Raw genomic sequence first — 21,538 nt, 5'->3', positions numbered from 1 at the left:
ACCAGAAAAATCACTGTAGGGGAGGTCAAAATGCCCACTGTGATCCTGGGAGTCCCTGCCTATCCCTTCATGCAATGGCTTGTGATGGGGAATCTTGACAGCAGCAAGGTGCAGCTCAACAACAGGATGAGCAAGTGCAGAATGATTATTCAGTGTGCTTTTGGCCATTAGGTGCTGCCTACATGAGAGGCTGGACCTGGCTGATGACAGTAACCATAGGAATAGTGACATGCACTGTACACTCCATAACATTTGTGGAGAGAAGGGTGAAAGCTTCACTCATGGCTAGACCGCTAAGGCTCAGTGCTTGGTGGCTAGATTTAAATAGCCAGAGCCCAGGGCTATTAGAGGGGTGCAATGTGGACCATGAGGATCAGGGAGCCTTGAGGTAGCAATTTGAAGCTGAAAGCCGCTAACGTTTGTTACTATGCTCAGGAGCTCAGCACCGGTGATACTTAGGAGGTGATGGTGATTGGTGTGGACTATGTACTGCGATGGTATAAGAAAATTCCTGTTGCTTCACAGGGCCCTCTTTGCTTTCTGACAATGGAATGAAGATTGCGTTCAAATCAAAACAATTATTTTATTAAGCAACAACTAGAAGAGGGAGACAAACAAAAACCCCACACCAGCACTGTGGAGAATGGGAAAGGGAGAGTCTCAAGAGGAGATGTGATCCCAGGACAGTTGAAGATTTGTGTATCTCCAGGTATCGTATGCAATCTTGTCCTTTTTAGCTCTGCTGAAGTGAAGTGGCTACTACTGAGAAATGGGTGTTGAGTGCAACGGGATGGAATGTGACAGGTCAGACGAAGAATGCAGCAGGTACTGACCGGAGCCAGCGTGATGGTGAGTGTGTATTGGGGTGGGTACAAGTGGGAAATGGGTAAGAGTTGTGTGACATATGCTGTAAGAGAGGGAAGGCATAGAGCTACATGATTTGCAGTACTAAAAGCCCAAGAGCATGTCCACTTGGTGCTACATAATGTTTTTGAGACGCTCCTCTTTCAGTACCTTTTCTCTTTATTCTACTCTTCCTTCAATTCTCCCCAGCCCTAAGCTGTGGAGTGCAACATAACGCCATGCAGAATGTCCTCTCTAATTTTTGTGGCCATTTTCTAATCCCATGTAGTAATTCAGCCAGGGACTAAAAAACAGGAGGCTGAGCTCCCAAGGTCATATCTGTGAAGCCAAAATGCAACATTTTACAGCAGCTCTATTGTTAGCAACACACAGGCCAGAGAATCAGTGTCTTAAAACACAACCACTAATTTACATACCTATCACTAACTAGTTAAACCCAGGCAAGCACACATGAGCCATAAAACCCCCAAAATGGTAAATAACTGCAGAGGAATACAATGTTCAGAACAGTGCTGGGCAGTGGGCACATGGCTCTTAAGAACCAGCATTGTATGAGGGCACTAAAATCGTTACTGTCCTCACACTTTCCATAGCTGGCTTTCATTATAGAAACTTCCATAACGAAAACCAGCTCTCTCACTGCTGAGTGAAAGCAAGAATCAGGGGAGGGTGTTCAACACCACATCTTCTGCCCTAGCCCTTATGCAACTGACCTGCATGCAGCAATGGTCTCCCTCCCCAAGGAGCAAGAAACAAAGGAGCTCTGCCATAGAACTCATAACAGTGGATTGCCTATCATCTCCATGAGAGTTCTGTGAAGATCTCCAAGGCATATTCCTGTGACATGAAGGTGTCCATCAACACCATATTCCACCACTCTGGCTAGGCATGTGGTGGTATGCACATCCAATGGACACAAACCAGCCTTCTGTAAATCCCTCCCCACCAACTCAGCATACAAAAACAAGCCAGCCTTCTGAAATCTTCCTCCCTCCCCAACAACTCACTTCAGTGATTCCCAAAATCAAAGCCACCCACCAGGGGCTTCCCTTCCTGTTTCACCAAACTTTGATCACGGTGATGGGCTAGTCACTTCCGGGGTAAAGAAGAGCTCCTTAGCTACATGCTGCTTTCAGTCTCCCCACGCCCCCGTGCATGATTTCCTCCTCCTGTCTCAATTCATTCATGGTTTGCCTCCCATGCCTTGTGATAGGTATTCTGCAAGGTATTCTGCAGCTCCTTCACTTTGATCCTTCATTGCAGGGTGGCCCAATCATGGTCCCTTTCCATCATGCAGCATGATCTCTGTCCATAGATATCATAATTCCTATAGTTCGAGCACAGCTTGGACTAGACAGTCTCCTCTCCCCAGACGCTGATGAGGTCCAGCAGCTCAGCACTGCTCCAAGTGGGGGGGATCACGTGGCTCATGGAACAGCCTGGTCATCTGGAAAGATGCACTGAGACCACTGCACATGTTGCTGAGCAAACAGAAAGGGGATTTTCCAAATTCCCAAGAGATTTAAAGGGTGGAGCTGATGGTTGGTCATCTGAGGGCAGGAGAGTAGAGTTCAAACGGATGACCAGAGAAGTGAGAACAGGCATTGTGGGAAAACTCCTGGAGGCCACCTGTAGCACTGTAATTAAACAGAGCATCTACAGTGGCACCATGGCACTGTAGCCCCAGGGCAGAAAGCGGTACACCTCTTGTTGGAGTGATTGTTACACAGCACTGCAACTATGCAGTTTCTGTGTACAAAGTTGCTTTGGCACTGTGTACACTTTGGGAGCTTCACTGGAGAAAGCTGATTTACTGGGCTAGTGTAGACAAGCCTTTAGATGTGCTTCTGTAGCATTTTAAGTGTAGACAAGCCTGAAATTAGTTTCATGTCTTTTACAACAGTCTCTGCTTTTAGAGTATTTTTTAAAGTAACAATTCCGCGGGAAATAAAATCATTTGCAGTTGTTTCCTGCAGTCCCACCAAACTTGGCATTCTTAACAATAGCTATCTCTATTATCTCCCTGAACCATTGTTTTTAAAAAGTGTGCATTTCCCTAACTAATCAGTTCCAGACTGGCTGAGTCATCAAGAGAAGGCAAATTGTACAATAATTCTGAGAAAGCAAAAGCTTCCAAAAGAAACAATACCTGGTAACAAAAGCCAATGGGGAGCAAGGAGGGAACAGGCCAAGAAAGGAAGCTAAACTGCAGTTAAGAAAAACATTCTATGGTAGCAAAGATTTTATTAAAAACGTACATAATTAGTTGTTTTGCTATTAGTAAGGTTTAGTTTAAGGCCCATTCTGTGTCTGAACGGTTTACCTACTGGTAATTGTGTTTTATTCTATTTATACAATAGCTGAGTCTCTTTATTTGCATTTCCAAGATTGTTAACGATATTTTTATTGCATCTTCCACTCTCTAAGACACATAAAACATCAAGTAGCTGCTAGATCGGTGAAGAAATTGTATCTTTCAATGGCCATTAACTATAATTTTTACCCTATAAATGACTGATACTGTGATGCCATTTTCTATCTTTTGAATATACAGACTCCTCATCAGAATTCAGTTCTGTGTTAGTAGAAACAGGTGCTGTTCTATGCATGGCCAAGGCAGCTTGTATCCTTATAATCTATGACAAACAAACAAAGTTACCTCTCAGATTGTCCAGAAGCATTTACTGACCTAGAAACAGTCTGAGTGACTCTTAGATTCAGCTCAACTGTTAACTCATACAAAATATTATTCCTCTGCTCTGTTGCTGCTCAATTCACAGTTCTCTTCCCAGTGTTGTGTTCTGTGCGTTACAGCGAATATTCACACACGTCTTATTTGGCTTGAATCCTTTGTTGTAACCAAAAGCCCACAAGACAAATGAGATATGTTCAGGTATAAAGGCATCGCTCAAACCTGCAATATTCACACTGGTATTTTTAGCGCACTCTCTCACGCCCTGCTAGTACAAAATGGTCTACCTGGGCTGGGAAGCTCACTTCCAGATGCGGTGTAGACACATCCACAGTGCATAAGCCCTTCATGTACCTATAAACTAACTAAAGACCAATAAGTAACATTCACAAAAAACATTGGGCATGCTGATCAAGAAAGGACCATTTAAATTAATTCATGAGTTGTACGGTGCTAATTATGTAGTACACTTAAGGCATAATATGTAAAGTTCTCCATAGGGTGGAAACAGAGGCTACTAGATAAGTGACTGAAAGCCTATGGTGTCGGAGAACAGGCCCGAGGGTTTCCCGAGTGATTCTGTTCCTCTACTCAAAGAGGAGCCAAAATTCATTTGCAGATATTAACCTAACTTATGAAGGATTCTGGTTGGACTTTGGCTTGGCTTTGCCCTATTAAGCCAACAATTTCTTGTGCAGAAGATATATATTTCTCTGTGGCTGTACAGGCAAACTATTATTTTATGTATGAACAGGATGAGAAAAAGTGATCCCTTTCAGAACATCTGGAGGTGCAGTTGAGTGTTCTTCATTTGCCTACTACAGTTGAACCTTTTTTAAAAATCCTTTCCCTTCATTGTAACCATCACTGTTCCAAGCTCTGGAGCACTCTAGCAATAATAGGATTACTCACATTCTTATAAACAACGAGAAGTCCTATGGCACCTTATAGACTAACATTTATTGGAGCATAAGCTCCATGACATGCATCTGACAAAGTGGGTCTTTGCCCACGAAAGCTTATGCTCCAATAAATCTGTTAGTCTATAAGGTGCAACAGGACTTCTCATTGTTTATGCAGATTCAGACTAACATGGCTTCCCCTCTGATACTTGTCACATTCTTATAGTTAAAGACATAATTTAATATTGTGATGGAGCATGATCCTAAAGGTGCTGAGGAAATCTGACTCAAATTCTTAAGATCAATATTTATTCCTGTTTCACTGAGTGGGGATTTTTAAACTTGTGCTTGTTATCAAATAATCATTCACTGTTTCTCTTCTGGTTAGGGGAAGGGCAAAAGGACTTACTGAGAGTAGTGGTAATAGAGCTGGTAGAATTTTTTTGAACTTTTTTCAGACTGGAAACTTTTTTCAGACTGGAAATCTTTACTACAAAAAAAAAGGTTCTCTAAAGTTTAGAAGAAGAGGGCAACAAAACTTGACAATGGAAAATGTATATCGTGTTTCAGTTTTGGGTCTTTTAAAAAGGAGGGGCACACAGAAAAGTTTGAAAATGAAAGTGTTTTAAACCACAAGTTTTCAGCAAGAAATGAAGCAAAAACATTCCTTTTAAAAGATGCATCATAAAAACTCCCATTACCCCCCCCCCCATTAATTTTCTGATGCACTCCTATTGTTAGCATTTGCCTAATACTTACTATGACCTTATCCTTATGTTCTTGCCAGTGCTGCCCCCTCACCTTCCTTAGCTCATCCTCATCTTTGTGCTTTTTCCCCCTGATGCCTGAGATTCTTAACCTGAGTCATAGACTCTCTGCTATCTGCATTATGATTTAAGGGAGTGATGTTAATTCAGTCTAACTTTCCACGTTCCTGGAACCAAGGGAAAAAAAGCATGTGTTTTACAAGATAGCTGACACACAAAATCCTGGCACCAACAGGGTTGCCTGTAATCTTGCCCTCATGTAATTCTGAGGTCAACCCTAGGGGGACATCCAATCTCACAGCAAGAGAAACATCTGGCCAAATTCTCCTTTCTTTTACACACAGGCTGCGGTAAATCGGCATGCTACAGAAGTTACCTGAATAATATAACTGAGGTTGATGTAATTAGATTCACTTACCATGGGGTCTACATCACACTGTGTAGACAGGAGACACTCTCCCACTGACTAACTTACTCTTCTTAGCTAGGTGCAGTACAGAAATCGATGGGAAAGCACTCTTCCATCCATTTAGCAGGTCTTCACCAGGGCCACTAAATTGATGATGCTGCAGATTGCAGCAGAGCCAATTTAGGTCCATAGTGAAGATGTGCCCTTAGTTTAAGTGACAAAAGAATTGCTCTGAACAGTTAGGATAATACACCGACACCATCTTCTCCTTCCCATGAATTTCTTCCTGAGACAAAATTGTAATGTCCATTTTGGCCCTTTGTCCTACTAACACACTGTTTTAATTTGAAAGGATCCATAATTTGATATTTCCAATGGGATCAGTACAAACTTTGAGGAGATAATCTTACCGCAGATGTGAGGCGAGCAAGAATTTCAGCATCAGTCTCTGCTGTGTCTTCGATTTTTTGACCAGGCCTTAAAAATAAAAATAAAATACAGTTATCCTTATTTTGTGCTTTTGTTTGGAGATTTCTTCATTCCTGGAAAACAAAGTGACAAAAGACCACAACATGCATAAAAGTGAATATAAAAATAACAATAATTCTGGCAGTAGCACCAGCGTAAGCCTTCTCTCAGTGGTTGTCAAATTTTCTATTGACAAAAGTCACAAAGTGTTGAAGAACTGCTCTTCAGATCAAATAATGAAATAAATTATATTCTAGCCAAATAATTGTAAAAGGAGAACTTTATCTCAATTGCACATTCAAATGTATATTTTTACCCACTATAAGTGTACTTCAGCATCATTTTCTACATACGAAGGACTGTTCGAGAATGCCATCTGTCAAACAATATGCTTTGTTAAAAATGTGAAGCTCTGTCTTATAAAGCTGTAGGTTCACAGATATAAAAATCAGAAGATTCCAGAAATAATTGATATATGAAGCTATGAAAGCTAAAATAATTAACAGTTAGATGTTCCAAGTCAGGACTGAAAGGGAGTGGCATTCAGATTGCAGTTATTTAACAAGTGTAAAAGAGTATGAAAGGGTTATGTTACAACTCAGATGATAAATGGGGTCTGGAGAGTGGAAAAGAAGATAGTGTAAAAATCATTTCCCCCTGTCCTTGGGGCCCTATGCAGAGGCCAGTCACAATACGGAAGTCCAGGATTAGGTAAAACTTCCACATTTCCCAAAGAGTTCAGTGAAGAGTGAGGGGCAGGGCTATACATTTGGCTTTTCCATTAGCATTTTACTCCTCTTTACACTGCTTTTTCCATTTGGCCTGGTCTATCAGTTCTCATAGTATTTGTAACTAGATTTTTTCTCCTCTTTTTCTTCATTTTTGTGCCTAAAACGAATAAAAATGTATCTAAGGTGCTGCAAAACTGTGTGTTGTTTTTAAAGTTTTTCCCATTACAGACTAATTTAACTACCCCTCTGAAGCTAATAAAATTACAGATTAAGTTACATTTTCAAATCCACAATGTCCTAACTGGTTAAAAATTAAGCCAAAAAAAAACAAAAAACAAACCCTCCACCCTATCTGTCTTATTCTTCGTTCATTTATACATTTTTCACGTGTATCATATTCGTGTCATTATACACTGCAGTAACAGATGTTATTATACTGTACAATAGCATACATGTAGTTATGTTATTCATTTGCAAGAATGTTTGTGTTTTATTTCCAAAATAAAATGCTAAGCCAAAACAAACAGATTTGTTTGGTACATACAGAAAAGTATTTACTCTGCCCACACATTTAAATGCATTTTCTTTTAAGCAGAAGGGTTACTGTGTACAATTATTTAGACCTTAATTTGGCATTTTTCTTTTGTACTATGTAAGTTGCCTTGCTGAAACCTCTATTGAACCTCACAGAAGTCTTATTAGAAACGGAAAAAGAAATCAATCTGGAAGATAGGATTATTAACATAGGAATTAAAAACCCTTCTCTTTAATAGAAATAGGGTATGTCTGTAAATCATGCAAGTAACATTAGCTGCAGTTTACTGTAAAACAGATCACAGGTAAATGGAATATTCTGGCTTCGAATAAATCATTGAATCAGTCTTATGCTTTGACATATTTAAGGAAGCAGCAATCTGTGGGAGCTAATGCAAAGACTGAAAACTCTGAAATAGGAAGCACCTACTTTATATTTAATAACAAAACTCTTCCTGCAGAAAACACAGTATGAGGGGGAAAGCTGCCTGAGGAAAAAAAGGCTTCAATGACAAGGTTTCCAAAAGAAAACCACCTTCTACAAAGATTTGAATGTGAGGAGGAAAAAATACAGATGTATGTTAGTAAATAACTGTACGACACCAGAAGATAAGTAACTGCCTACACTGGAAATGATAATACTAGAACTGTATGTTATAAAATACTGGCCTTTTCTAGCAATGTTGAAGTGAATTGAATGTCTCCTTAGCTAGATCCTACCCGTTTTCCAATAAATTTCTCTCCGCATTATCCTTCAAAACAGAACTTTCTGGTGTATCCTTTTGACCGAGAACCTTCAGGTGAACAGCCATGAGTAAGTGGCCTGATTTTCAGAATGACTTAGGACCAGTGCTTTTTTTGTAATGGTACTGCCCGACACACAGTACGGACACCTCCAGTCAGAGCTCAACAATTTTTTTTAAACACGAAAAAAGCACTGTTTAGGACCACAGCTCATACTGAAATCAAGATGAAGTGCCACTGAGGTCAGTGAGAGGTAAGGGAGCTCCATGCCTCAAACTCAGGCCGTTTATTTTAATGCCTAAATGTACAGAGATTTTGATGATCAATTGTTGGGACATAAAACTTTGGTCCTTTCACATGGGCCCTTTTATGCTATTTCTAGTATCTTGTATTAGAAATCTGCTTTAGGGAAGATCCTCTTAAAATCTGAGAAAAGTCACAGAAAAGAGTTTCTCTAACAGCAAAAGAGGTTAGCTATAACTCAGACTCATAGACTTTAAGGTCAGAAGGGACCATTATGATCATCTAGTCTAACCCCCTGCACAACGCAGGCTACAGAATCTCACCCACCCACTCCTGAAATAATCCTCCTACCTTTATCTCAGATATTGAAGCCTTCAAATAGTTTAAAGACCCCAAGATGCAGATAATCCTCCAGCTGTAATCTGTGTCCCATGCTACAGAGGAAAGTGAAAATCCTCCAGCGCCTCTGCCAATCTACCCTGGAGGAAAATTCCTTCCCGATCCCAAATATGGCGATCAGCTGAACCCTGAGCATGTTGGCAAGACTCACCAGCCAGATACCCAGGAGAAGTTCTCTATAGTAACTCCTATCATCCCTCCATTGGTCTATTTACCACGGATAAAAGGTCAATTAATTACCAAGATCATGTTCTCTCAAATCATCCCCTTCATAAACCCATCTAGCTTAATCTTGAAGCCAGATAGGTCTTTTGCCCCCACTACTTCTTATAGAATAACTGATATTCTATAAACTAGATTAAGGTTGTGGTCATGGGAAGTGACAGAATCTGTGACTTTCAGAGGCCTCCATGATGCACTCTCTTTAGCCCCAGTGCAGTGGAGTAGGAGGGAGCTGTCAGCCAACAGCCCCTCCCACACCCCGTAGTTTCCACTGCCTGCCACTATAGGAGGCAGGCAGGACCCTACAGCTCCCAGCCACCATGGGCAGACCTTAGCTTCAAGCTGATGAAAGGCCAGGTGAACCCTTCCCCTTCATTCTCAGACACTGTGCGGGGGAAGACCTTGGAGTCCAGTGGCAGTGGGTACTGGACCCTCCTTCCTCCCCATTTTTTCAGGGTTTTTTTTTTTTAAATAAAATTCAAGGACAAGTGACGGGCAATAACCAAAAATTCATGGAAACCCATGACCTGTTTGTGACTTTTACTAAAAATATCAATGATGAAATCTTAGCCTTCACTCTAAATAAAAATATTTACTTGTAATAAAAAAAAAAAAAAAAAACCAGGATGGAGGCCTCCCTGTGCTAGGGATTGTACAAACTCAGTCTCTGTCCCCAAAATATCTCATACTCCAAACAGATACAACAGGCAAAGTATGAGAATGAAAACAGAAGCATAGAAAAGTGAAGTGACTTGTCCAAGGCATCAGAACAAGGTAGTACCAGAGCTGAGACTAGAACCTTTGTCTCCTGACTCCTGCTTGGGTGTCCCTACACATACGCTAGATGCTGAGTTTAGCAAACATGTCAATACAAGGGATAACCCTAACATGCAAGCCGTTACATGTCTATATGATTTTGTAGACAGTCATTTTTACACAGGCATTTATAGTCAGCAAAAGTTCTTAAGAAAAGGTACTTACAGATTGCATATAGAAGTTCTGGTTGAAGATAGAGGCACGAGCTGCAGTAAACGTTTTACACCATTTTGCCATCCTTCATCTCTTTCGAATTCACAGAAAAGGTAAGTACATTCATCAGCTGAGAATTGGTAGAAAACATGAGTGTCTTGAAAACAGAGTTGCCTGTCCACTATTTAAAAAAAAAAAATGAAATAGCTTTTAAAGTTTTTTTTTCTACCAACTTCACTCACCCATGCATAAACATATTGAGTGCTAACTTAATGCTTAGTTTGATAAACAAGGACAAAAATCTTAAAACTGAATTTTGAAGCAATTAGAGAGAGTCTGGCTTGAATTAAATCCATCGAAATGATGCAGCCAAAAGAAAAAAAATCTCAGAGTGACAGAACATACAGGGGACTAGAGTGTAAGATGATGGGCCGTGTCCAGACTCGGGGGTTCTTTCGAAAAAAGTAGCCTTTTTTCGAAAGAACTTCCCCTGCGTCCAGACTCAAGCCGCGTTCTTTCGAAATTATTTCGAAAGAACACGGCTTTTCTTTCGATAGTGGTAAACCTCAATTTACGAGGAAGAACGCCTTCTTTCGAAAGTTCCTCTTTCGAAAGAAGGCGTTCTTCAATGTAAAGAGGCCGTCTTCGAAAGAGAGCATCCAGACTCGCTGGGTGCTCTCTTTCGAAAAAGCGGATTTCTCTTTCGAAAGATCCGCCTGCAGTCTAGACGCGATCTTTCGAAAGAGGCTCTTTCGAAAGATGCTTTCGAAAGAGCCTCTTTCGAAAGAAGCCTGCAGTCTAGACATAGCCATGGAGTCTTGACGCTTCAGGAACAGTGAGAGCTCTGCCTTTAAGGGCATAACAGTCAGAGAAGTCTTTCACACAGCAGATTCATGAGCATTGATTTACATTAGCCTCTAGGTCATTTCTTCAGCTGAATGCCTCTCTACAGGATAGCAAGATCATAGGCAAGAAAAGGATACATGAAAACAGGAGGGGGAAAGCTTCAGGAAAAAAGAAATACTTAAAAAAATAAACACAGAGATCAAATATTTTACATGTTAATTCTCCCTTCACAATGCACACATGGTAAATTCACCCCTTTTAAAAAGGGGCTAGATTCAGTACCACATTATGCCATTTCTGCCAGCTAGACCCAGAGCTCTCGCACCATAATGCCCATCCTGCAGGAGAACATAATAGCATGATGTTTCTTAGCTTATGCATCAAGGAAAGAACCAAGATCTCTACAGTTAAAAGCATGAGCTGCTACAGCTAAGTCAAGGCTTGCTAGCTTGTACTGTAACAAATTCCTATCCTCAGCAGAACAGGCACAGAAGGAAACATTTAACATGTGCATTGAACAGTAGGTTACATAAGCACAGAGTTTCTAAAGTCCACTTTGAAAGGAATGGGGACAACTCATTAGCACAGACTCAAAAAGGCATGGGTAGGGAATGGGCACGGACAGGATGGGCTGCAGGTGCACTGATTCAGTGGCTCTGGAGCCCTGGATACAAAAAAAGCTGTCTTCCCATGGGAAAAAATCCTGGAACGTGGCTACTGATGTCAACATCACCCCCCACATTTCAGATTTCTAGGCCAAACTCTGCCCTAGTTTAATCTGCAGTCAATGGGGCAACACAGAGAGGAATGGTGAATTTTGCCCAATGTGGTTATCAATGAGTTGAAATTACTTCTTCATCTGCTGTACTGTGTTCTCTAGTTATGAAAAAAGGGGGAAGCACAGTAGTTACTTTAAAAAAAAAAGAAAAGACACCTGATGAACTAGTAATTTACCATTACAAAGGCATTGCTGACCTGCTGAAAACAATGCATAGCATGTGAAGAAAAGAGAAACTTTGAAATAAACATGCACATGATCTGCAAAACTGCAAATAGGCAACTATTTCTAAAAAGCAGAATAGAAAAAACTGTGTCTGGACCAATTCATATCTTGTAATAACTAAATGAAACATCACATGGATAAAAGTCTATACTAAATTAATATTAAATGAAGTGACCTAATTAGAAAGTCTCCCAGAAAACATAAATTTCATTCTATGAATGAAAGCCTGACTGATAGCAGTAGTACTTATTTCTATAACACTGACCTGATAACACAATTCCCATATCCAGTAGGAGCTGCCATACACTAACTGCTGTAGATCTGCACTTAACAAAAGGACAGTGCTCCAACAGCCAGTCTACCAGTTCTGATCCAACACAGCTACTCCTTTAAAAAAAATAAAAAAAATCAGGATATTTTATTTCAAATTCATACTGTATTCCACAACATTGTTGTTTGACTGACTATCTATGTAAAATCAGTCATAAGGTGTTCTGAATAACTTTATGCATCGGGTAGTAATAAATACATTTGCCTATCCAGTTATCTCCTGAAAGGCCATCCTTAGACAAATTCGTTATACACGGCTGCATAGGGCACCAGAAAATTTGGGGGGTCCTGGGTCTTACTGTCTACCCTTCCTATCCCTGTTCTGATCCTTCCTGCAGGCTTCCTCCACAGCTGGCTGCTGTAGCCTGGTGAGTCTTCTTCCAGAGAAGATCTGGTAACATAAAAGTGAAAAAGCCTCCCAACCTACTAAACCTATTAGCTCAACACTGGAAGTACAAGAAAGCCATTAAAGTAATAATGAAGCCATTTAAAAGGCATTTGCCAATCCCAAGATATACGCTGTCAGTTTCTGAATTTACCAATACAGGCAGTCCCCGGGTTACGTACAAGATAGGGACTATAGGTTTGTTCTTAAGTTGAATTAGTATGCAAGTCGGAACTGGTTCCAGATTCAGCTGCTGCCACTGAAACTGACCAGGGGCTGACTACAGGAAGCCGGAGGCAGAGTTGCTCTGCCCCCAGCTTCCTGGAATCAGCCTGATCAGTTTCAACAGCTGCTGAATCTGGAGCCTGGGACAGAACAGCTGGGGCGCTGCCTGGTAGGTTCCCACAGGACCAACCCGGCAGCACCCCAGCTGCTCTACCCGAGGCGTCCCGCAACAAAAGCCTGGTCTGCTGGGGGAGAGGGGGAAGCACTAGCTGCGCCCCCTCCAGCAGACCAGGGAGACCCGAGCAAAGCCTCCCAGGGAGACCCGAGCAAAGCATTGCTGGACGCCCCCCCCAGACCAGGGACACCGGAGCAAAGCCGCCCAGGCGGAGGCTTTGCTCGGGTGTCCCTGAGTCTGCTGGAGGGGGTCCAGCGGCTTTGCTGGACCCCCCCAGCAGACCAGGGGGACAGGAGCAGAGCCGCCCAGGCGGCGGGGGTCCCGCTGCCTGGGCGGCTTTGCTCCCGGGCAAACGAGCAAAGCCGCCCAGGCGGCAGCTTTGCTCGGGTGTCCCTGGTCTGCTGGGGGGGTCCAGCGGCTTTGCTGGACCCCCCCAGCAGACCAGGGAGACCGGGAGAAGCTTTTCTCGCCCCGGAGGACACGGGTGGCGACCCGCCGCCCGTGAGCTCAGAGGCGAGAAAAGCCCCGTTCGTAAGTGCGGATCCGACATAAGTCGGATCCGCGTAAGTCGGGGACTGCCTGTAGAAACAGTTGTAGCATGTTCTGAGTAATAATGCACTCTAGAGGACCCTTGTTTGAAATATTTAATTGTGTGTTGCTGTAGAGTATAAAATCACATCTCTACAAAAAAATTCTTGCATAGATTTTTAAATGCACAATCTGAGTATTCAGCATTAGCCTTAAATGCTTGGATCTTCGGATATATTGTTTTTTAAATAATTTCTGCAGAAGATCACCCTTACCTAAAATACACGTAAGCCCAGGCTGACAGCTGGCATGGGGTACTCATTTAATAAGATTAGATTTAGGTTGGACCTCCCTCATCCAACCCCCTCAGGATCTGATTGGTCCCAAACAAGGGGATTTGCTGAACAAGGGGAGGTCCCTCCCAACATGACCCATGCAGACCCCAGCTAGGACTCCAGCTGAGCCCCACTGCTGCCTGCCCAGCCATGGCTCCTTAGGCTGGAGCTCCATGGCTTCTGGGGCTGTCGGCCCCTGCTACCACCCAGTAGCAGGGGCCAGAACTCCCTGCTGCCTCAACACAGGGCTCCTGGCTGAGTCACACCACTATCCTCTCCCCCTTCCTCCCACCATGTGGCTGACCTCCTTACTCCTGGACTCTGAGGTCCAGGAACATCTGTTGTCTGGCCAAAACAGAGTCCCAGGCAAGGGAGGTAAAACCTATATGGCCCCAATCTGTTGGATGATGACCATCTGCCTCTAAGGGTACGTCTAGACTACATGCCTCTGTCGCCAGAGGCATGTAGATTAGGCTACCCGACAGAGTAAAATGAAGCGGCGATTTAAATAATCGCCGCTTCATTTAAATTTACATGGCTGCCGCTTTGAGCCGACAAACAGCTGATCAGCTGTTTGTCGGCTCAGCGCGATAGTCTGGACGCTCCCCTGCCGACATCAAAGGGAGCTGTCGACAACCCAGGTATATACCAAAGGAATACGATAAAAAAAGTGAACACATAAAATTGACAAATCTGATTTTAGAACAGAGGGATTACCACCATAATGAAATGTGGTAATGTTCAGATGCTTATTTATTAAGGGAGCTAATATAAGCCTACTGCCCTCAAATTAGGGCATAAACCAACACAAACAAAAAATACTGCAATTAAAGCAAATTAATGTTGTTACCTGCAAATTCCTGTAAGGCACACTCTGTCTTTAATCAGCTCAGAAGCTTGAACTGTAAAAATATTCCTGAGAGCTCTCCCAGCACAGGATGAACTCTCTCCATAAATCTAAAATAAAAAGAGAAATTGGTTGATTATCTAGGTACAGAAAGTTATAAACACTTAAATATACAGTTACCAAATTAAGTTAAACTGGTATAAAAGTGATTATAACTCATGCTATGTGAGTCTACATCTGGCTTTACACCACAGTAGCTACAAAGATTTTAAATTTTCTAATAGAAACAAGCCAAAAATTGTACAAGTGGCTCTAACTGCCAGCTATATTCATATATTATCAAAAGCCAAGATTAAGCAAGGGAAACAAAATAATTATACTTCCTAGTTCCTACTAAGTTTTTAGAATGTGGAATTAAAACAGTTTTAAAAATACCTTGCTTGAAGGATTTTCCAGGTAAGGATTTGAAATGCGTCTGGACAAGTTCTGTAAAAGAGAGATCGATAATATCACTATCTGTAACCAAATATGGGAGATAGAAGATCTTTCTTTCTCTATCTGTTGAAACATGTTTTTAAATCATTTATAAATTACTGGAGGTATCCTCTGTAGCAGTAGGTAATAATTTTTGAAGGGGAGGCACTCCAAGATTTTGGAAAGTGGTCAAGGGCCACACTTTTCTGTGGAGGAGGTGCAGGGTCTAGGATGGTGCAGAAGGGCACATGAGGTAAGGACTGAGGTGCAGGAAATGGGGAGGTCTGAGAGGGAGTTTGGGTGAAGGAGGGGGTTATGTTCTGAGGCAGGGGATTTCGGTATAGGGTCCGGAAGGGCGTCTGGGTGCAAGAGAGATATCTGGCCTTGGTGAGGGGTGTAGGAAAGGGTACAGAGTATGGGAAGGAGTTGTGACCAGGGACAGGGGGCACAGAGGGTTTGGATGGTGACCTGGGGGAGGGAGTTGGGATGCAGGAGGGGCATAGGCGTGCGCCGGGTGTGCCCAGGCACACCCTAATGTCTGGGGCCAGCCAGAAGCTGGAGGAAGAGGGGGATTTGTGACAGAGTACCACAGCCCCTCACTTTAAATTCCCCGCAGACAACTACTGGGCACTGTGGGGCAGAGAGCACGCATGCGCGGCGTTTGAGGACACCACGCAACAGGTGAGAGGGGAAACGCCGGGAACTTTAAAAACCCAGCAGCCCAGCTCCAAAAGCAGCTGGGGCCCGACTACAGACGGCAGCCTGAGCCATTTTGGCGCCCCGAGGGCATCAGCACCCCGGCCCTGCAGCACCGCGCGGTGCCCTGGCGGTGTCCCCGCCCCGTCCTACTGCACGGCACCCTGGGGGCGCCCCTCCCCAGCACTGCAGCTTGGGCTGGCTCTGACTCCAGCCCTGCAACTGTAAGGCAGAAGCTGAAGGTAAGGGGGGGGGGAAGAAATAAGAGGAAGGAGTGGGAGAGGAAGGAGCTTTTGCAGTGGGGGGGGACGGTGGAGGAGGAAGAAAGGGAAAGGGGTGGAAGGGGCTTGTATGGAGGGGGGAAGGGAAAGAAAAGGGAAGGCACCAAAGGGACAGGGTAGAGGAGACAAATGCTAGGGGGCGAAGTGGAGACGATGAGGAAAAGGGCAGGAGGGAGGTGTCAGTGGGAGGGGGGACAGGGTGATGCTGGAAGAGGAGAGGGTAAGGGCATTGGGGATTGGAGAGGGAGGTGCTGGGAGAAGGCTTGACAGAAGGGGTAGGCATGAGGAAAGTGGGGTTGGAGTAAGTCATGTGTGAGGGCACAGGGGCATGAGGGGAATGGGGGAAGAGGGTGGTGAAGGGGTGGGCATCGGGGAAAAAAGGGCAAAGAGGGCAGGGGCAGTGAGGGAAGGGGGAGGCACCAGGAGGGTGCAGGGGTAAGGGAAGGTGTAGGGGCCAGGGGATTCTGGGGGTGAAGCAGAAGGGCAGACACCTGCAGGGGACGGATCAGCACCAGAGGAGAGAGGCGAGGGAGGCGTTAGATGAAGGGATGAGGAGGGGTAGCTCACATGATAAGAGTAGGGCTACTGGAGGAGTGGGCACAGGGGGGAGAGAAGGGCAGGGGGAGAGGGGGCAGGTCTCAGGAAGGCTGAGGGCAGTGAGAAGGGCAGGAGTCAGAACAACAGAGGAGGGTGAAGGGTTGGGAGGCAGCAGGCACCAGGGGAGTTGATGGAGCAAGGAGAGGAGACATGGCAGCAGAGGGGAAAGGTAGATATTTATTAATAACTTGGGTGCCACAATGGCACATTCACACAAGCCACATGAATTCAGTACTGGTGCACAACACAAAATTCATTCTGCTCATGGGAGGAAACTCTTAGAGGGAACACTTCCCCCCGCCCCTCTCCCCCAACCTCTCCACCCCTGCATTAATGTCACACGCATTGGATTAATGCAATTGCAGGATAGTTGCATGGAGGGTTGGTGGGGGCCAAACTAATCCCTATTGGTAGGAGGATGGTGGGAAAAGTCCTTGGGGAGGAGGGGGGTGACATCACTTTTTACTTTTGGTCATGTGCCCATCTTGCCCAGAGACAGTTACCTCCGGGGGCAAGGCTAATAGGGGTCAGGGGTGTGGTTAATGGGGGGATCAAAGTACATTTTTAAAAAATTCTTTGGGTGCACACCCTAATGAAATGTGTTGCGCATGCCTATGAGGAGGGGCAGAGGGATGCCAGAGGCAGGCCCTATCTGGGAGGCACTTATATAAGTGTCTCCCAGCAAGCAGCCCTCCCAAGGCAGGCAGGGCTTCCTCCCTGCTGTAGCCCCAGACTACTTGAAAATGCAAGCTGCTCTCTCTATATGGTTCTCAGCTCTGGGAGGTGGGAGCGGCTTGCCCTCTCCCCCCCCTCCCATCCCCCAGGCCAATCTCTCAGCTCCTTTTGGTTTGTTGTTTCTGGCCAATAGGTGCTGAAGATTGGGCTTGAGGTGGGGAAATCTCACGAAGCCTCCCCATCCCTCCAAAGCAAAGAGGCATATGGAGACGTCCTCGCTTAAATCTGTGGCTGCTGCATTCCTGAGGGTCCTGGCACAGTGTTCGTGGCCAGATACGATGGCTTGCTCACCCCACCTGCTCTGTAGCCTTCTAGTCCTTTGTGCGTGTGTGTTCACATCATAAAGACCTGTAGTAGGACCAGTATTTTTTAATCATCTGAAAAGGGAGGTGAACAGTAGGGTAGCACTATGCAGCTGATGCAAAATTATTTAGGTTATTTGGGACCAGAGTAAACTGTGATGAACTTCAAGAAAGACCTAAACTAACTAGATGAATGGGAAACATGAAGGGAAAGTTAATTGTTGATAAATGCAAAGTAAGGCATATTGGTAGGAAAAAAAAATTAAAACTACTCATATGTTTCCAGAGTGCTTACTTGACTATCCACTTAACTAGTAAAGGGACCTGGGTGACACTATAGACAGCGATCAATAAGACATTAAGGCCATCTATAAATCAACAGCATGTCTAATGTGTAGTACTTGTTTCCCTCATCTCAAAAAAAAAAAAAAAAATCACCACTCACCCTAAGATAACATTCAATTGCATTATAAGATGGAAAATTCAAATGGGTTCAAGGAAATTTTTTCATGAAATGCACACAAATTGTGGAACTCACTGCTATGAGAAGACATGGAGACCAAGAATTTAGCAAGATTCAAAAAAGTGACAGGATGTTTACAGGAAATCAAAATATCCAGAGTTCTCATCATTACCAACAATAATTTTGGAAGGAATATTTAATGTGTTGCTGCAGGGCTTAGCCACTCTATTAGAGATCAAGATGAAGCCCCTGCTGACTATGGGTTTCTTACATCAGACTCTGCTGAATCTAGTTATGTACAGCGCTAGACAGGATAGTGGACTGGATGTCTATTTGTCTGATTCAGTGTGGCATTCATATGTTCTTAGAAGCTGCCCACCATACACTTAAGCTCAATTTGCAAATGCTGTCTAAAAATCCCAGAACTGCAGGAACAACAACTTTGCAGGTCAGGATAAAGGTGCTCTGGCAGAACAGTATTAGGTAGGTTTATCTAGGTCAGTGGTTCCCAATCTTTGCGAGCATCTGGACCCCTTGTCAATCTATTAAAATTTCATTGACCCCCACCATGGGGGAGGAAAAAAAAGGAAAAGAAAAAAGTGAAAAAAGAAAAAAGAAAAAAATTGGGGCCCAATCCTTACTTTTAAACTTTCCATGGATCCCCTGCAGTACCGTCATGGACCACAGGTTGGGAACTACTGATCTAGGGAAATATGCAACTGCTGAAAACTTTCTCTGTTTACACATGTAGACACATGGGGTAGGTGACTCCTGTGTAGCTGACTGTTTCCCCCTCCCCCAGCTGCTGCCTCCAAAAGCTATCAGAGGCAGCAGCGGAGGATGGGAGGAAGGATAGCAGTAGCCAATGTTTGTGGGGAAATGGCTTTTAAGCTGGCTCCCCACAAGAACTGGCTCCAACCAACCTCCCCTATCCCATGCTGCTACTTATGTATGCAGTACAATGGGAGGGGGCAGGTGGCTCCTTGCGCATACCAGCTCCCACCTCCTCCCCCCACACTGTGCTGCTGCCTCAATAACTCTAATACAGACGTAGCAGGGCGGAGGAGGCTGCGTCTAACTGTGCACATTAGACAGTTACCCCGGTCTCATCAGTTAACCATGTACACATTCACATCCCTAGTATAAGGATTGCATTGAACATGTACGAGCATGGGCAAGGCAACATTATTAATGCCTTACTTCATGAATAGACCAAATCTGCATAAAAACATTAAATATAAATTGTTAATGAAAAAGCCTCATATGAAAACACTACAGCGGTTACTGAACACATTTCAGAACTACCTTATTTTTTATTTATTTAATGGAACTGAAGAGACAAAGAACAACTAGACAACACTTCTTTCATTTCCAAAGCTCATTACAAATATTACTCTGGTTCTATGATCCTTATGTGATAGGAGGAAATTCAGGAAGCAAACAAAATGAGACTAAACCTACTTTCCTTTCTCCCATATTCCCCCCCACCCACGCAAAAATATCATAAAAACACCACTCGCTCTAACATGCATGTTATTACAACATACTGTAATGCTTCACCTGACTTGTTTTCCAAATCTTTTGTGTAGTTACTGATTCAGTATCTACAAACCTCACTTATTGTAGCTGTATATCCAGTTTAAGTTGATATCCTCTATACTCTGAACCGGACACTGACAATAATATTATTTGTCAGCTGGCTAATAAATTAGAATACATAAGACTGCAAATTCTCACAATTCCAGGGAAAATTCCACCGTAGGCAAGGACAATAATGCTTCACTGAAGTAAACCTACACTACGGAATTACATCAACATAAGTCATATCTGTGTACAGGCACAGCAGTTCTTTGATCAGTGTTACATGTCCACAATGTCAGCCGTGCATGTCCTCACCAGGAGTGCTTACACCAATTTAACTGTCATTCCTGGGCTTCTGAAAGGAGGCAGAAGTTAATCCAAGCAATGCAGTATCAACACTAACATCATATTGATAACACTACATCAACTTAAATACTATGCCTGTCACAGTGGGGGGAGGGAGGGGAGAATGATTAAGTCTGTGTAGTTGGCAAGTTACATCAATGGGAACAATATTTTAGTACAGATGCTTAGAGATTGGTCAACATAACCAAAATACTTTTTCTCCTTGCCTGAAAGTTAATTTTAAACCCCTATCAATACTGTGATATTAGGCTGCCAGATACAGTAGTGGAAAAATAGGGAATCAATGAAGTTGCATGTACAAAAGGGCAGGTAGACTGTAAGTGATACAACCTTGGGTGGAATACTGTAACCTTTAATGTCAAGGCTTACCTCACAGGAAATCCTGTTCAAGAAAGAATTTCATATTAATTTTCCACTAAACTATAATAAATTAAGAAAGTTCAGTATTTGCAATTAAGCATTTTTATGCTACCAAGTTAGAGCAATACACCTGAGCTGAAAGATTGTAAACGAAAGGGACTAAAACAATATAGCATAATTGTAAGGATACAAGAAATAAATCAGGAATGTAACTATAGTGAGCCTGAGACAGAGGAACCACTGCATTTTGCCTGGTGGGTAGAGCTAAGCCAGCCCTGCCTCCCCCATGCAGAAGCAGAAATGAGGACCAGGAAACGTTAGAGGGAGTCCATCTGGTCAGGTAGGCCAGATCCAGCAAAGGAGGCAAATATCTCTAGCCCACTGCAGGACTTTGGACCAGCCTTAGCTACGTGGCACTCTGCTCCGGAGGAGACAAACTGGGGAAAAATTGCCGTGACTGCTGTCCACCATTTACCCATGAGGAGACATACAACGACAGTGAAGCCACACCCATTAACCGTGGTAGGAATAGTTCCAAACACCAGACGTTAGCCTATTTCTTAGAGGATCCCTGCTGCCCCAGTTGTGACACTTGCCCTGGGGCCTGGTGGAATAGGGTGGGCCACAGCCTCCCCTGCTACCAACCTCAACCATAGGTGGCAGCCTACTCATCTTAGGCCAGATTTGTGCCTTGTTTGTGGTTTGCCCCAACCAGAAAACTGCAAGCCCTTCAACTGTTTGCCATCTGCCTTAGCCAGGGAACTAGGATAAAAAACTGCTCAACTGCTTACTGCTCTGCCCTGCTTAAAGAACGAGAACCCAGACTATAGTTTTTGTCTGCCCTAACCAGAATGCCCAGGCTAAAGACTGCTGGTTACTCAGCCCTGCCCATCTTTCATTCCACCTATGTTTGCAGTGTCAGCTCCTAGTGTAAACAGTAACTAAGCTGAAATCTGGTAGCTCAACAAAGATCTGATGATAAAGTAACATCTACTTTCTTTTGGGTGATGACATTAGAAGGAAACACGTGTGCTTACATATGTGCTTTACAGATTGTGGCAAAGT

At 43.6% G+C, this 21,538-nt stretch overlaps 1 protein-coding gene across 2 annotated transcripts in view; it reads right to left on the bottom strand.

Moving 5' to 3' along the window:
• Positions 1 to 21,538, bottom strand: part of RAPGEF5 (Rap guanine nucleotide exchange factor 5) — a 216,196-nt gene that overhangs the window by 165,889 nt on the left and 28,769 nt on the right. For both annotated transcript variants that reach the window (XM_075922221.1, XM_075922220.1), the window contains exons 2-6: positions 15,054 to 15,104; positions 14,622 to 14,728; positions 12,059 to 12,180; positions 9,957 to 10,125; positions 6,045 to 6,111 (exon numbers count right to left, since the gene is read on the bottom strand). In XM_075922221.1, coding sequence (XP_075778336.1) covers positions 6,045 to 6,111; positions 9,957 to 10,125; positions 12,059 to 12,180; positions 14,622 to 14,728; positions 15,054 to 15,104 — 516 coding nt within the window. The remainder of the gene's footprint in view (positions 1 to 6,044; positions 6,112 to 9,956; positions 10,126 to 12,058; positions 12,181 to 14,621; positions 14,729 to 15,053; positions 15,105 to 21,538) is intronic.

Source organism: Pelodiscus sinensis, chromosome 2 (genome assembly GCF_049634645.1).
Source record: "Pelodiscus sinensis isolate JC-2024 chromosome 2, ASM4963464v1, whole genome shotgun sequence".
NCBI lineage: Eukaryota > Metazoa > Chordata > Testudines > Trionychidae > Pelodiscus > Pelodiscus sinensis.
Note: the sequence above shows the minus strand (reverse complement) of the source record. Positions and strands in the feature narration are given on the sequence as shown.